General features: G+C 52.0%; 6 protein-coding genes across 6 annotated transcripts; 3 read left to right on the top strand and 3 right to left on the bottom strand.

Moving 5' to 3' along the window:
- Positions 1-639: 639 nt before the first annotated feature.
- Z517_06280 (uncharacterized protein) lies at positions 640-3542 on the bottom strand (the record flags this gene model as incomplete). The annotated part of the gene is made up of 2 exons (XM_013428020.1): positions 640-3399; positions 3447-3542. The coding sequence occupies 2 exons, from the start codon at positions 3540-3542 to the stop codon at positions 640-642; spliced, it is 2856 nt and encodes a 951-aa protein (XP_013283474.1).
- Positions 3543-3952: 410 nt separating this feature from the next.
- Z517_06279 (uncharacterized protein) lies at positions 3953-4953 on the bottom strand (the record flags this gene model as incomplete). The annotated part of the gene is made up of 2 exons (XM_013428019.1): positions 3953-4112; positions 4166-4953. The coding sequence occupies 2 exons, from the start codon at positions 4951-4953 to the stop codon at positions 3953-3955; spliced, it is 948 nt and encodes a 315-aa protein (XP_013283473.1).
- Positions 4954-6467: 1514 nt separating this feature from the next.
- On the top strand, positions 6468-7565 carry Z517_06278 (uncharacterized protein; the record flags this gene model as incomplete). Its single annotated transcript, XM_013428018.1, has 3 exons — positions 6468-6510; positions 6563-6645; positions 6699-7565. The coding sequence occupies 3 exons, from the start codon at positions 6468-6470 to the stop codon at positions 7563-7565; spliced, it is 993 nt and encodes a 330-aa protein (XP_013283472.1).
- Positions 7566-8312: 747 nt separating this feature from the next.
- On the top strand, positions 8313-9671 carry Z517_06277 (uncharacterized protein; the record flags this gene model as incomplete). The annotated part of the gene is made up of 1 exon (XM_013428017.1): positions 8313-9671. One exon carries the CDS (start codon positions 8313-8315, stop codon positions 9669-9671), a length of 1359 nt encoding a protein of 452 aa, XP_013283471.1.
- A 309-nt stretch (positions 9672-9980) lies between these two features.
- Z517_06276 (uncharacterized protein) lies at positions 9981-11788 on the bottom strand (the record flags this gene model as incomplete). The annotated part of the gene is made up of 4 exons (XM_013428016.1): positions 9981-10867; positions 10917-11289; positions 11341-11668; positions 11730-11788. The coding sequence occupies 4 exons, from the start codon at positions 11786-11788 to the stop codon at positions 9981-9983; spliced, it is 1647 nt and encodes a 548-aa protein (XP_013283470.1).
- Positions 11789-12584: 796 nt separating this feature from the next.
- Z517_06275 (uncharacterized protein) lies at positions 12585-15334 on the top strand (the record flags this gene model as incomplete). Its single annotated transcript, XM_013428015.1, has 9 exons — positions 12585-12746; positions 12799-13791; positions 13843-13944; positions 13994-14174; positions 14235-14465; positions 14518-14686; positions 14742-14818; positions 14867-14896; positions 14943-15334. 9 exons carry the CDS (start codon positions 12585-12587, stop codon positions 15332-15334), a joined length of 2337 nt encoding a protein of 778 aa, XP_013283469.1.
- Between the last annotated feature and the right edge of the window lie 234 nt (positions 15335-15568).

Genomic DNA, 15568 nt, shown 5'->3' with positions numbered 1-15568 from the left:
ATTCTAGTTTTTCCATTTACAGAGTTTGGAGTAGGCTCTCTTGAGCGACAAATGACATGAATATGGCTGAATGATTGATCCATTGCACTTTTTCGTCTTTCTCTCTCCCCCCCTCCCCCTACTCACATAGTCCTATGCCCTGCCCCGTCTCCATCCAGCCCACCTCAGTACAAATACCCTCAACTAGCCAACTAGCCCGACAAGACAGGACAAGATTCGCAGCCGCCATGCCCAGACGCGACCGCATTCTATTGACTCGAGACGTACTTGTGGGTATCGAACACGAAATAGAATACCCAGGAACTCGCAAAAAGCAAAAGTGTTGAATCGCTCATTTTTAAGTCGTTGGAATGGTTTCGCAGAGCGCAAGAAGGAGGGAAAAGGGCAAAACAGGAAAAGGAACAAAGCAAGGACGGCCGTGCGCTCGAGAAAAAAAAAACCAAAAAAAAAACCAACAAGCACAGAGTTCTAAAACACCCTGCGATCGTGAAACTGCATACAGCATAGCATGCCTTGGTTCTTTGTCCTTTCAAAACGCCCTTGTACCGCAGTCGTCGCGTCTGATCTACCGTGACAAATTCGCTCTCAAAAAAAAGAAAAAGAAAAGACAATGGCAAAAAGCGCAACAATAAAGATTGATTAGACTTCCCTTGTGGTGCGTCTTCCTTGCATGGCAGCAGCACCCTCGGTCCCATTGTTGGTAGCACTGACGCTTCTCACTCCATTTCCCACTCGAGACACCAGACCACTCAGGTTCAACCCCTGAACACCCTGGACAATCCTGCTACCCACTGCATCCACCGCTCCTCTTGGCTGGCTTAGGCTTGGACCTTCTCTTCTCCCCTCGGTCGCAACCTGGAATAACTTCACGTTCGTGCCGTTCCAGACACCTACCGGCCCGGCCATCACTCCGCCTCCTGTCAACGTTGCCGCTGTGCTGGAGGTGGGCAAGATGGTCATTTCCGCAGTGAATATTAATGACCAAAGCACAGACATGTACCATCCTAGGGACAGTGGCGACCACTCAAAGAGGTGTACTCGGATGGGGGATGGGGAAGCAAGGATCGCAGCGATGGCGGGGTGCGTAGCCGTGGAGGGAATCTGAGAGCGGAAGTCCGTTGGACTTGTTGTCGGGGAGTTAACAGGGGATGGCTCCTCGCCTCCAGTGAGTGACGAGCGCCGCGAGGAAGTGACCGACGGTGGATTTGTTGTATCACCCTGAGTGGCGCCCGTGTTCCCAACTCGTGGTGATGCGAGAGGGTGCGTAGAAAGGACTTTGATCACAGTGAGTAGCGTGTGAAGGGGCAGATCGGGGAGCCAGCTCTCTAGCCATTCTGAAGTAGCTGTAAATGAGCCGCGGCCTGTGGCATATGTTGAGCTTGCCGAAAGGCTTGTCGTACTATTTTGTCGTGAGAATGTCGGGGCATTCGCCGGCATCTTACCCCTGGCCTTTTCTGACATGCCTGATAACTGAACGGGAACGTGGTCATCAACAACAGATGACGACCCTATCGATGGTGTGCGAGATGTCTGCATAGAATGGGTCGATTGAGAAGGAGTTGGTGGCTCTTCATTATCCGAATCGTCCGAATCTCCTATAGCGAACGTGCCGTCCACTGCACTGTCCGGGTGTGGTGACATGCCACCGCGAGCTTCTGGCGTAGACACGTTATCCAGCGTGGATGATCTGGAAATGCCGTTCGCATTATCGCCCAATGCACTCTCCTTGCGCCGTTGAGTAGCTCGTTCGATCTCTGCTTGACCGCCTTCCAGCGTAAACAGTCTTAAGGCCTCAATGCGTCTTCTTGACCGCCAGACAGCATATATCAGGTTTGCATTGGATGCATATTGGTGCTCTATCATAGTGGTGATAGATTCCAACAGCGCCCGGAGAAGGACATGGTTGCTCTCGTTTGCAAGAAGAAAACTTGGGCTTGACATTGATACCAGTAGCTGTACCAAACGAGTGCTTGCAGCCAGGGAGAGATGCTGCACATAGGCGGCCATGTTATTAATGATGGCCAACAAGGCAGGATATATGGCTTCGAGTTTGCCTTTGCTCCCTGTAATCAACGTGTGGATAGATGTGATTAAGAAGTCCGCATAGGTGCCTTTGAAATTTGCCAAACGAATGGATGGTGGTAATGTATCCTGTGCTTCAAACTTTTTGTTGAGATTGTTCCCAAAGGTGGATTCGACGCTCATGGTTTGGAGGACGAAGACGCACATCCTCACGATCCCCTGCTTCGACGTGTCCGTCTTGTATTCAATGGCGTAGAAGAGCATGAGGATGACGAAATCATGTGCGCGATTGGACTCTATGATGAAAGCCCGGAATCTTTTGTTGCATTGAAGTACTTCCCAGAAGAGCATGATCATTTCTGGCGCCCACTTGACTGACTTCTGGCTTCCAGGTAAATATGAGGTTGTCGCATGCATCGGCTGGCTCAAAACTCGTGTCATGCCGTCGGCGAGGAACTGGAAATCTTCCGGTCTGTGTAGCCGACCGAGATAATGGCGGTAGAAATTCTTAGGGGCTGGGCCATTTCCGCTTTCGGGAACCGGGTATAGTAGAAGGACGAGGAGGAGTTGTAAGCTATACACGACAAGAGTCTGTTTGGAATCCTTCCGCACCACGTGGTCGTAAGGCAGACGCCATGAACCCAGATTAGATTTGATCGTGGTATTGACCAGAGAGCACAACGTCGAGAGAACAATCTGCTTGTCTGGACATGTGGCCAGGTATGTGATAGCCCTGACACCTTGAACAGGGAGAACATTGGAATGCGTGTACATGGCCTTGCTGGACAGGGTCAGGAGAAGCCTGAGGACTTCGCACCGGTTGCTCTCGAGCTCTTTGTTCGTTGGGATGGAGGATTTACAACCCACACCACTCTGCCAGATTGCGTACGTGACCTTGCTTTTCGCCTGTGGTAGCTCAGGTATCGTAAAACGAGCGTAGAAGAGGAGATCGATCAATGTGTCTATAAGTTCTTCCGCCAGTGGCTTCACATCTTCGAATTCGGGCTCGCGATTGTCTGTAGGGGTATTCTCCTCAGTCTGATTATCGTCGAATAGTATTTCACCCGATACTTGAGATCTTCTCGTCCGGCGCCGCCTCAATCCCCAGAAGAACTTCTCCTCCCATTCTGCTAAGTCATCGGCCTCATAGACGTATGGGAGGAGACGGGTGAGGACTCGTATGCAGTTGAGGGCATCCCTTTCCGGGGCAAGATCAGGATCAGGAAACGAAGGGTGGTTCTTCAACACGATCAGGCGCGATGTAACGGCTAGAATGAGGGTTTCGAGGTTCTCGAGCGCGGAATCTCGGGTTCTGCGAATGTCGGTATGTGAAAAGAGACTGAAGACATCCTCGACGGATTCAGGTAACTCCCAGAACTGCGACTATCAGCGTGCCACCTCACAAAAGCCATCGTGCACCTCACATTTGTCCAGTATGGGTCATTGGCTGCAATGTTCCTCTCTTCAGAGAGCCTGAAGATGCCTTGTTTGAATACCAACTTCGACTCTGATGCACCCATGATTCAAACCGCACATCGCAGATAGACTTGAGAGCGACCTGGGCACGGAACAGAAGAGTGACTCCTACGGCGCATTGAAAATCACGGAAACGAAGGTTGACGGATCATGTCGTGTAACTTCACCACATGTTGGAGCGAGGAGGCAGAGTTGCGGGCATCGGCAAGTCGGAGTCTAGATGACGACGAGCCAAGACATTTTGAGGTGAGCCACATCGCATTCGATTGTCCATGTCACGAGGCTGACATGCCCCTGGCACCCACCTGGTATCACACTGGGTTATGATTAACTGTATACTTGTATTCAAGCCTAACATCATCTCGAGATAAATCCTCTACTCCCAGTAACCCGCAACATTTGAGCACACAGCTCGTGGGCAGCCTCATCTCCTATCGATTCGCACATGCTCGGTCTAAACCATGGCCTTGTCCATGTGACTCTCACTGTGGATCGCATCCTCGGTGACATTGCTTGTCTTTCGTGCCTTCTTCCGTTCCCCGTAGTCTGCGAGTGCTGGGAAGAAACACCCTGGGTGAATAAATGTCTGAAGGATCGTGGCGACGCCAATTTGTCTTGATCTGCCGTCAGAGCCTTGTCAAAGTATGGAGGAAGGGACTATACTAACACACTGTCAAGTCCGATAAAGAGGCCTTGATTCTGCATGATTGGGTTACGCCAACCATTGGCCATCTCCGCGACTCGGTAGACGCATCGAATCAAGATGGCCACGTAGGCAATCAATTGTGCCACAACAAAGACCCTGAACCTCAAATCGTGCACTAAGGCCTGAGTGGATTCGGATAGCGGCTGAGATCTGAATCGCCTTAATGAGTAGTCCGATGTGGCCACTCCAAATATTAGAAGAGTCAGGACCTGCCATGATATACCAGTGATCATGAGTCTGTCTCCAACATCTCGAAAGCTCTCGTCGTCTCCAGCGGACCCTGCTATGCCACCACCAGCTGCTTGTAAAGTCAGGGCAAGAAAGTCGGCAATGATAAAGGCCCAAGTGTAATATTTCGGTCTGATTCTCGACCACTGCCTCCCAATCTGTAAGACCAGATGTTTCAATATCAGATAGATCGCTGCAGCGTTGAATGCAGGAGCAAAAGTGAGGCAACAAATCTGAATCTCGAAGCCGACAGAGTCGTAGGGGTTGCGGTGCATGAGACATCGACCAACGTAGCCGATGCAGCTAGATATGCAGGCAAGGGTCATGGCAGTCATGTATGACCACGTCCTATAGCGCCAGCCAAGGCCAAGATTGATAATGAAGCAAAGTCCAAAGAGGGCGCTGAAAAAGGCGTTCGATCCCAGAGCCGGATAATATCCATATATCGAGGCCTCGACGGGACATTGTTCGGATACCTCATTGCAATCGAGCGGATTGACGTGAGAGGGGTTGACCGGCATCACGAACGCCCACTAGCAAGACTCGCAACAAAGTGCTTTGAACAAGAAGGGATCTCGCCCTTGCAGACAATATATTCCGTCCCTCAACTCGGTACAGGGCAGGGAGAGAAGGCGCAGTGCAAGTATGGACAGTCACAGATGTTAAATGAGTGAAGTCACTCCACTGAGTATTTAACTTGAACCATGATGTCCACTAGGTCCAGGCACTGCTCATACCAACAAGGAGGAACGGAACGACAACAACAACCTGCGCACAGGCCAAGCAGACACTTCGCGCAACATGGTTATTTCCGGTCTAGTGCAATATGCTTTTACAAGAGTTGTCAAATCAGGACAGCACCTCAACATCATGAATCATGGCGTGTGGTTAGCCCAAAGCGTAAAATACTCGTTTGGGATTGGGTTCTGCCGCTGGAGGCTGTACAAGTCTTGGGATCGGAGGACAATTGAGAATTGTACAACTAGATGGATGGCTAAGAGCACGGGTTGTGGTAAACGAAATAGGATACGAAGGTTTTCGATGGGAAGTGGACACTGTTCCTTGTGATATGGCATCATGACTGAGATGTCTCGATGCTCCGAAGACAGACTAGCCTCCTTACAGCAGCTTTCGCGAGGCTCAGGCAAGGCTGGGCGGTTGCCCAATCGCCGTTGACCAAGTCTTACGGCCGAAGACCTCGCGAAGATGTCACAACCAACACAATGGCTTCAGAGCATCTGTGGTGGACGGGGGTTTTCTCATGGGCATCAGTGTACATTGACTATTTCGTCAGTCCAAGCGTACCTAAATCAACCGCCCTTCCATTTATACTCGATACAACAGGCGGATATGAGACATACTGTACGACGTTGCGAGTACTCGATGCCAATAGTTGAACTTGCGGCTGTGTTGCCTTTTGAGCGCAACTACCGAGAACGAGGTACAAGTACTTCAAATCGGATAAACGATGTTGCCGCCCCGAGATACCAACTGCGGCTCCGGGGCTCTTTCTTTCCCCTCTCTCAGAATCACTCAAGCAAGCTACGCACTGCCTAGGTACTATTTCCAACCGCAAACTCACGCGTGGATGTGCTTATTACTCTCCAGGTGTCGCTCACGAGTCAGAATGCTGACCTGACAGGTGAGATAGGTATTATTCTACCTGTTGCGGCGATCCGTCGGCAAAAATGTGATGTATCTTACTGTAACGGACCTTAACAATCTGGGACGTTTTGCCTCGGTCCCCGGCTGCACTCGACTCACGCGGTTCGACTCTCCTCCCCACAACTTTGTCCCCATGTGCCCCCCCTGCGTCCCTGCGCCAACTGTTGCTGGGAATTTGTGATCACCTCGGTCATTTATAATTATGAATCGATATATGAAGGAAAGCATGGTGTTCTGACCTACATCCACTTTCTTCTTCTCCCCTACCCTGACCCTTCCCGCCTGCTGTATCCTACGCCGACCTGACTGGACCGTCGAACTCCCAAATACCGCCGACTGCCTCCTCGTACGAACCAAAATCACAACAACAATGGTTTTCAACACCGAACTCACACGCCGGCTCGGCATTAAAGGTATATTCTGGAAGCTGCACGTCTGGCGCATATCTTGCTAACACTGGAAAAGTTCCCGTTGTCCAGGGTGGGATGCAATGGGTCGGATATGCCGAATTAGCATCTGCTGTATCCAACGCAGGCGGTCTTGGTATTGTAAGTCGGTGGAATCCGACAACTTTTATCAATCGTGCTAATCAGACCCTTAGCTCACAGCTCTGACCCAACCTACCCCGGAGGACCTGCGTAAGGAGATCCGAAAATGCAGGACCATGACCAAGAACCCATTCGCTGTCAACATCACTCTCCTACCCACGATGAACGCTCCACCCTATGGCGAGTACGCCCAAGTCTGCATCGATGAGGGAATCAAGATCGTGGAGACAGCAGGCAACTCGCCTGGCCCGGTCATCAAGCAGCTGAAAGGCGCTGGTATCATCATTCTTCACAAGTGTACTACCATTCGGCATGCTCAATCCGCTGTAAAGCTTGGCGTGGACTTCCTGTCGATCGACGGCTTTGAGTGTGCTGGCCATGTGGGTGAATCGGATATTACCAACTTCATCCTGCTCTCAAGAGCGAGACAATCCCTCGGAGCTCCGTTTATTGCTTCTGGCGGCTTTGCGGATGGCCAGGGACTAGCCGCCGCCCTAGCCCTAGGTGCGGAAGGTATCAATATGGGCACGAGATTTATGTGCACTGTCGAAGCGCCGATCCACGTTAACATCAAGCAAGCAATTGTGGATGCCTCGGAACACGATACTGAGCTCGTGTTGAGAAGATGGAGGAACACTTCCAGACTATTCAAGAACAAGGTTGCACAGGAAGCTGTCGCGATCGAGAAGAGCAGCACAACCGGCAAATTTGAAGAGGTGGCTCCATACGTGTCCGGGAAGCGTGGGCGAGAGGTCTTCATCAACGGAGACAAGGACTTTGGCGTCTGGACTGCTGGTCAAGTCATTGGGTTGATTCATGATATTCCAACGTGCCAGGTGCTTCTAACGAGAATCGAGAAGGAAGCTGTGGAGGCCATTGAAAGGAGTCGGAAGTTCTATGAACCCCAGAGCAAACTATGAGAGGCTCTCGCATACCCGTGTTGGGCAAGTGGCGTTTTCGGAGGAAGAATTGAAGACGAAGACTTAGTTAGATCTTGGGTCTGTCTAACCACACTCCCGTGAAAAGATTTCATGTCGCACCGACCCGATTGGTCTCAAAGTATGAGGTACAAAATGAAAGACGCGAGTGATTGATCATCTTGTCATCTCAGACGCTTATTGAGCCTGGTCGAGAAATGGGAAGCGATCAGCAACATTATTGTCCTGTCAAGGTGGGCGAGGACACCAACCGCAATTTTTGCCTGTGAGGCCTCGCTTGCCTCGCTTACTTCCTCGTTTCTTGGTCTATCTAGGATCGCAAGGTTTGTCGCATACGGGCTCGAACTCGATTGGCTGCATACGAGGTACTCTATATAAGTGTACTCTGTACAAGCAACCTCATTCTGGACCCTTTTCCTGTTTCTCCCTCGTGTTAAGATTTTCCTTCTCATAAGGCGTCCGATGTTATGACGGCGGATTCGAGGAGATCCTCATCCTTCCCTGAAGAAAATCCATTTTCAAGAAAATCAGGCGGGTTTAATGGCGGCCTTAGCTGACCAGCGGCAAGATGTCCACACGGTATGGGATTCTTGACGATGGTATCCAGGTATGATCAGGCCGGTAAGCAGCTCACTCGGGTCCTTAAAGACGTATATTCTCTCCATCTATTCTCTTTTCAATGCGTCAAAGTACGCTCCGAGACCTGGTCTGCATTGATCAATCGCTACAATGGGAAGCGTTGACCGAGCTACAAAGCCCTATTCGGTGTTGATAGTAGGTGCCGGCATCGGCGGACTGTCGGCGGCGATTGGATTGTCACGCAAGGGCCTGGAGGTCACCGTCCTCGAAGGGAAATCAGAGTTGAACGAATTCGGTGCCAGCATCAGCATCGATTCTCACGCAGTCAGGGTCATCAAGGCCTACGGTTTAGAGGAGCACTTCAGACCCTGCGTCACGGAAAACAAATACATCGATCTCCGCGACGGCGCGGACAATGAGCGGCTGGGTGCCGTCTTCCACAATCAAGGGAACCACAGTGGTGTCCTCTGGGGGGCGCCGAAATGGAGTATCCACCGCGCGGATTACCAGCAGCTCCTCGCCAAAGGCGCCCAGCGGTACGGCACCAACATCTTGTTCAATGCCGAAGTCACCCGCGTCGACGTGGACACGAACACGCTGTGCCTTAAGGACGGCCGTGCCCTCTCGGCCGACCTCATCGTGGGAGCTGATGGTCTGCGCTCTGCAGTCCGGGGCTCCATCCCTGCCATCGCCTCGGTCGAGCTGATCCCCTCGGGCGAAAAGGCGTACCGGTGCACCGTCGACAAGGACGCCATGGAGTCGAACCCGAATCTCGCGTGGCTGTTGACGCAGGGCACGAGCCAAATCTGGTTCATGCCGGGGAAATACATCCTTTCGTGGCCCCTGCCGCCGCACAGGCCGTACGACGTGGTCGTGTGCATCGGCGACGGCTGCAACGTCCCCTACGGCTACTGGGGCATCAAGGCCGATCCGGCACAAGTCGCCGCCGAGTTTGGGGACGCCTGTCCCACCATCAAGGACCTGCTCGCCAACATCGGCCCGTGCGTCCAGTGGCGCCTCGCCGAGCTCCCTCCCCTGAGCACCTGCCGGAGCGACCGGGGTGGCACGGTCCTCCTCGGCGACGCCTGGCACGCGATGCTCCCGCACGCCGGCTCCGGCGGCTCCTGCGCCATCGAAGACGGCGCCGTCCTCGCCGAATGTGTCGGCTGGGCTTGGGAAACCGGCCGGCCCATCGCCGACGCCACAAGGGCGTACGAAGCGCTCCGCAAACCGCGCGTCGAGCGCATCCAGGCGGCGAGTCACGACGGAGTGGGGTTTTTGAACGGCCACGACGCCGAGACCCGCAACGCGTTTCTGGCCAGACAGCTCGTGGTCGACGAGGCTGAGCTGGCGCGGCCCGAGGAGGAAAGGAGGGCGCAGTCTCGTCCGCCGGCGAACATGCATGCGCCGTTCCCGAGCCCGTCGTATCTGCAGTGGTTGTACAGTTACGACGCTATCAAGGAGACGCAGAAGTATCTGGCTCGAGAAGAGGCATCTTCGGGAACGTGAGCAGATGTTTTGGTGGTTGTGGTGCCTTGCTCGATACGGGATGCTCGCTCGATGGCACCGGATTGCTGAGGCGTAGCAATCTATCTGGAGATACACACACGTGAGGGGGGGGGAGAATCAGCGTCGGCCTGGCTACCAGGTGAGGTATTTCCCAAGTATTTATATATACATTATTTGCCAGACCAACGTCCTCCGGCTTTTTCATAGCATGCGTTCAACTTTTCACTAGTGTCCTACATCGAGGATCTCTGTTATAGTGCCAAATCTGGTCTGGGATCCGGGATGAAAAGACCTGGTTTTCAGGGGCGACTAGTCACGCATGCCCTGCACGGCAGTGTGCATCCTGACCCTGCCCTCGATCCTGTGTCCCAGCTCGTCCTTTCGCGTCTCGATGTCCCACTGATCGCCGTTGACGACGGCGAGGATCTTGAGGTTACATCGCGCGATTTCGACCAGCTTCACGAGGAGCTTGAACAGCGACTTGCGGTGGTCGACACCCTTGACCAGGTCGCAACACCGATCGGCCCGGTCCAGGATAATGTGCACCTGCTCCGACTCGCCGAAGAAGTCGATCGCGCGGAGCACGACCCGTTCGAACGTCGACAGTTTCATGGTCTCGTGTTGGTAGTGGTGATGGTGATGACGATGGTGGGAGTCTTTTCCCTCTGTGGCCTGGAGTTCGCGAAGATCGTTCAACGCGGCGCGTAACTCATCGCACTGATCTTTGTTGCGGAGCAATATGCTCCTCTTGCTGAGTAGTTGTAACAGGACGACCGAGAAGGCGTGGCAGAGCGATTCGCCACGGGGAGAAAAGACGTAGTACCCATAGATATGGTCGTTGTCTTTGTTACTCAAATCGGTGATCATGGTCATGGCCACGGGAGAGGCCCAGCAGTGATCCACATAACGTATGCTGCTGTCGTTGTGGCCTGATAGGATCAACAGGCACGGATGTGGGCAGTTACTCCAGTACTGGTAGTCGTTGCAGGCACGGAATGCCTCGAGCCGTTTGCCCTGCATCTGTTCAAAGTAGGGGGCATTGAGGTGGTCGTCATTGTACAAAGCTCGTCTATATTGCTCGAGTTGTTTGCGGTGGTTCTCGCTCGAGAAGCTGGAGAGGCCCAGATAGTGCTGGATCTCTGTGAGGGCATGATTGTCTTGTGCTTTCAACAGCTGATCCACTTGTTCCTCCAGCCCTGTGTTGTCGTTGTTAGCGGTCCAGCTTGAGCCTGTTGGAGTACTTACTCCGAATGGTTTCTTTCTGTTCCAGATTCAGTTGCTTGATGAGATGGATATTTTTGTCAAGTAGCTCATCGCATATGCGCCGTATCTCCTGTATTACCTTTTGTGTTTCCGCGACCTTGTCGTAAAGATGACCAGGCGAACCCAGGGCTGTGAGCCACCTGCGAAGCCCCTTGCGCTTGTAATACTGTGCTGCTTGAATGCAGAACTCGATAAATATCTCGTAGGCGGAGACGATTCGTCCTTGAAGCATTATATCGAGCTCGTGGTTGTCGTTGTAGATGTGTTTGTACAGATTCAGTCCAGGTAGTCGATCGGTAATCTCAGCAATGGCTGATGCGAGTGACGCTTCCATCTCGTTTTTGCTCGCAGCAACCTGATACCTGTGTTAGCTCGTCCTTGGAAGAGCCAAGTGGAGTAGCCTCACTGCGAAGAGAACGGAAATCGTCCCCATAGCGAACCCTCCATAAGGGGCAGCAAAGTCTTTCACAACATCCACGATGGGAGCAAAGTCTTTCATGAAGCTGCGGACCACGGATGCGGCATCCTGATACTTCCGTGTCCACAGACCGCATCCCCTTTCGTGGCTATCTTCGAAATCCTTCCTGGCTTCGACGGTCTTGTCCCAGAATGCATAAAAGTCTGTGACCGAGGAAATATCGGCGGCATCCTTTTCGGTCTGGGAGTATATCTTGCTCGTTGCAACCAGCTTCCTGAATCTGGTTTGCTCTATCTCCGAGGCTTTTATTGCCTTCCTAGGAAGAAGACGGGGTCGTGAGTCGAAAAGTTGTCATTCGCCGAAACACCCATACTCACAGATCTTTCTCAGAGAAACGCTTGCTGCTAATAGAGGAAATCCGAGATCGAGACGACATCGCAACAGTAGGTCTTCACAACTCCATAGATGATGATACACGAATCCTCCAAGCCAAGCGAGAGCAGATCTGGTGGAGGGCAAAGACGCATGCTATTCCTATAGATTTGTTCTGTGGCATGACAAAAGCCTGCCGAGCAGATGAAAGGGCCATTATGTGTCTCATTTTTGAAGGCTGAGTCTCGGGCTGAATCAGGCGACTTTGCGGAGATAGGACGCGCTGGTCGAGTCCTGCAGACTAAGACCGACGGAGAGGTTGCTATACAATGCTGAGCGTTTGTCTAGAGGAGCATAATGGTGACTGGTTGGTGACTTGGACCTTCGGTTAAGCAACTTTCTCGCGAAATTGAACTCGGCTCAGCCCCCATCACCTCCATCGCCTCCATCAGGCTACCCAACCGCTCCGCTCGACAAGTACCATCGCTGGTGTCGCTAGTCAGAGATCATGTAATAGCTCAAACGATACCCCTACCATTGAATCCAATCAATGACCGAAGCATGCGAATTTTGCACTGCCCAGGCGCCCTTCCTCCTGCAGCACACCCATTCGGAAAGTCCTGACAAGCTCGAGCGGCTGAAAGAGCCAGCGTTTCGGCCCTTGGAGATCGTCCCGAGACGAGACCGTCCGAAGGTCAATGTCTGTCCTAGACAAGGGTGTAGAAAGAGGTGTGGATGTATTCCGAGGCCGGTGCTTTGGTGGTAGGGCATTATTAAATATGCAGCACACAATCCCGGGTTTGGATGGACCGGCCATATGTCAACCTTCTAAGGCACAAATCCTTTGAATCTCGAGAGGGATGGCTGGGCCGACAACTTTGGAAGAAAAATTAACGGCCCTAGAGGCGAAATTCATCTCCCTGGAGAAGCGCTATTGCGAATTACAGGAGGAAACCGCTTTGTTACGCAAGTCATCAGCTGGCAAGACGGGTGACAATGGGGATAACGAGGCATCTTCAAAGGTACCTCATTGCTCACGAAACATGGCATTCCTGGTGATGCTCACTTGGACAGACAACATTGGTGAATGGTGCCACCGACAAAGATGCAACCTCGAAGGACGCGGCGAGCAATACCGACACAAAACCATCGCCAGAGGAGACAGCGACAATCCCCAAGTCGCGTGCGAGAATTGTCATCAACAGGACGGATCTATCGACCCATGAGCGCAAAGACTTCCCTGCAGAAGATCAGTCCACCACCCCCGACGAGGCTACCGACAACTCCCATGCATTCACCTTACGAAAAATTGTAGGAGACAGTGAAGATGATGAAGGAGAGATTGACATTGTCGATCCAAACCTGTGGGAACTGTTGAAAGGACTTCTTAGCCACTATCCATATCATACATTCCGTGGTTCACCGAGCACGATCAATTCACCCTACGAAGCCTTGATCCTCAACTGGGACAAGTTAGAGCAGGCTTCTAAAGAAGAGGGTGGAACCGATGCAGAGAAGCAAGCCCGATCGGATTTGAAACTTCTGCTTGACACAATCACCAGCTCATCTGGTGACGCGAAGTTGGACAAGTATTTCAAAACCCGGGATTCCCACAGGCAGCAAAACTGCGTCACCTTCGACAATCTTTGGACCGTCTTCTCTCCTGGCTCCCTTGTCTATGGCAGACCATTCCAAGGCCAAGATCAAGTCTTCATAGTCGAAGACAACTTTGGGGCATGGCCCTACTTCAGCGACTCTGCACGACGTGATCAGGCTATCTGGACCCTGCTGGCCTGGACCTACGACTGGAATGGGAACATGTTCAAAAGAAGTCTATTGAGGCTGGAGTTTGAATATTTTGATGGCACCAAGCCAATTACCTCCTTGCCTTATTACCCTTTTGACCTCCACGAAAAACAGGATGGGGTGAGGCAGAATCTGATCAAACAGGGGGTCCAGTTCCGCAGCTTCTGCACTGCTACCCAAGGGTCCCGCTTGTTCGACTACAGAGGAGATGCCCTCCTTATCAAGAAAGGCTTCTCCGGAGTTCAGGCAGATGATGATACGGTAGGCACTTTCCCTGATGCGCAATGTTTAGGTTGCTCATGCCTTACTCAGGATGATGAACCCCGACCATATTTTGACGAAGAACTCGAGTATTTAAGGCGAAGGCGAATTTCGCGGTTACAAAATCGCTCTCCACATCCTAAATCTGCACACGTGAGTCTCATTCTGCAGTCATCTGAGTATTTCTCATTCTCCTTTTCAGGTGAGCAGTCGAGTCATGGTGGACTTCGAATCATATTTCGTCTTCGGTCCATCGGTCGCTCGTGTGGGGTCCCTCTGGCCAGACAATACTAATCCTCAGTGTAATTGCAACGACTGCCGAGAGAACGACCTGTTGAATGAGGCCTTCAGAACTAAGTACGATGAAGAAGCATATCAAAGGGGTAAGTGGGTGGACGAGTAGTATATGCTTTGTCCCCCTCGCGTGCTCGGATACGTCTTAGGAGACAAGCAATGGGCTCAGCTGCAGGTGTCCCTTCTCGCGAAGATCCCGGACAAGGACCCTGACGATGCCTGGTCTACAAGACTCAAGCTCGCCGACGATGGGAAAACTAAACAGATGATTCTCGACCTGGTGGATGGCCACGGCAGAAGCGACTCATCAGATTACAACCGCCTCGAAGTAGACGACATCATCGCCAGAAAGGGGAAAGGTTTGGTAATTCTCCTCTATGGTAAGCCAGGCCGAGCGTAACCGTGCGCATGACAGAAACTGACATTTCATAGGACCGCCAGGGGTAGGTAAGACTTCCACCGCCGAGACTGTGGCACTTGCTGCAAGGAAGCCTCTGTTCGCCATCAGCGTTGCAGATGTGGGTACAAAAGCAAAGAATGTTGAGGCAAATCTGAAGAAGATTTTCGACCTGGCTACCTCGTGGCAATCTATTCTTCTCATGTAAGCCTCTACATTCGACTCAGCATATATCAAGAGATTGACCTGATCTGTCCAGCGATGAGGCCGACGTGTTCTTGGAGAGTAGAGGACAGGGAGTCGCGGCTAATACTGAAAGGAATGCGCTGGTCTCAGGTAAGCATGTGAAGGCTAGAAGGAAATTGGCTCGACTGACTGCTGTAGTTTTCCTTCGAGTGCTTGAGTACTATCAGGGTAAGTACCCTAGCTAGGAAGGAGACAAAACTAACCGAACCTGCAGGAATTCTAATGCTTACAACAAACCAAATCGCCAAATTCGACGTCGCCGTCCAGTCCCGCATCCACGTTGCGTTCAAGTACGTAAGTCTAAATGAAAATCAGACAATGGGGATCTTTGGGGGGTTCTTGCAACCATTGGCCGATAAGGGTCTCGTCAAAAATTGGGATGACATCAAGGAATGGTTGCTCGAGGATGTGGTCAAGATGGGCTTCGATGGCCGCCAGATACGAAATATTGTGACCAGCGCGCTAGGTCTGGCTCGGGCTCAAGGCAAGAGTAGACTGGAAAAGAGTCATATCAAGCTGGTTCTCAACAATGTCAAGGACTTCAAGGACGAGTTCATCAAGCAGTTTGAGAAGTACAAAACAGAGCAGGCGGGAGGAAGGGAATGAGCCAACTGTGCAGGGTTGGAAGCAAAGGGAAAAGCCTGGATGATGAATGGGGCAGGTTGAATATGCGAATATGATCGCTAGACTTAATGAATTGCGATGCGGATGCCCACTCGAGGTGACATGTTCTCTATATGTGAGGAGATATGGTTAGAATGACAAAGTCCAACGACGCGATTGAAGACGCCAAGGCTGGACGAGGCTAGACAAGGCCGCCAATCGCGCTAAAGCAGCAAG

Source organism: Fonsecaea pedrosoi (assembly GCF_000835455.1).
Source record: "Fonsecaea pedrosoi CBS 271.37 unplaced genomic scaffold supercont1.4, whole genome shotgun sequence".
NCBI lineage: Eukaryota > Fungi > Ascomycota > Eurotiomycetes > Chaetothyriales > Herpotrichiellaceae > Fonsecaea > Fonsecaea pedrosoi.
Note: the sequence above shows the minus strand (reverse complement) of the source record. Positions and strands in the feature narration are given on the sequence as shown.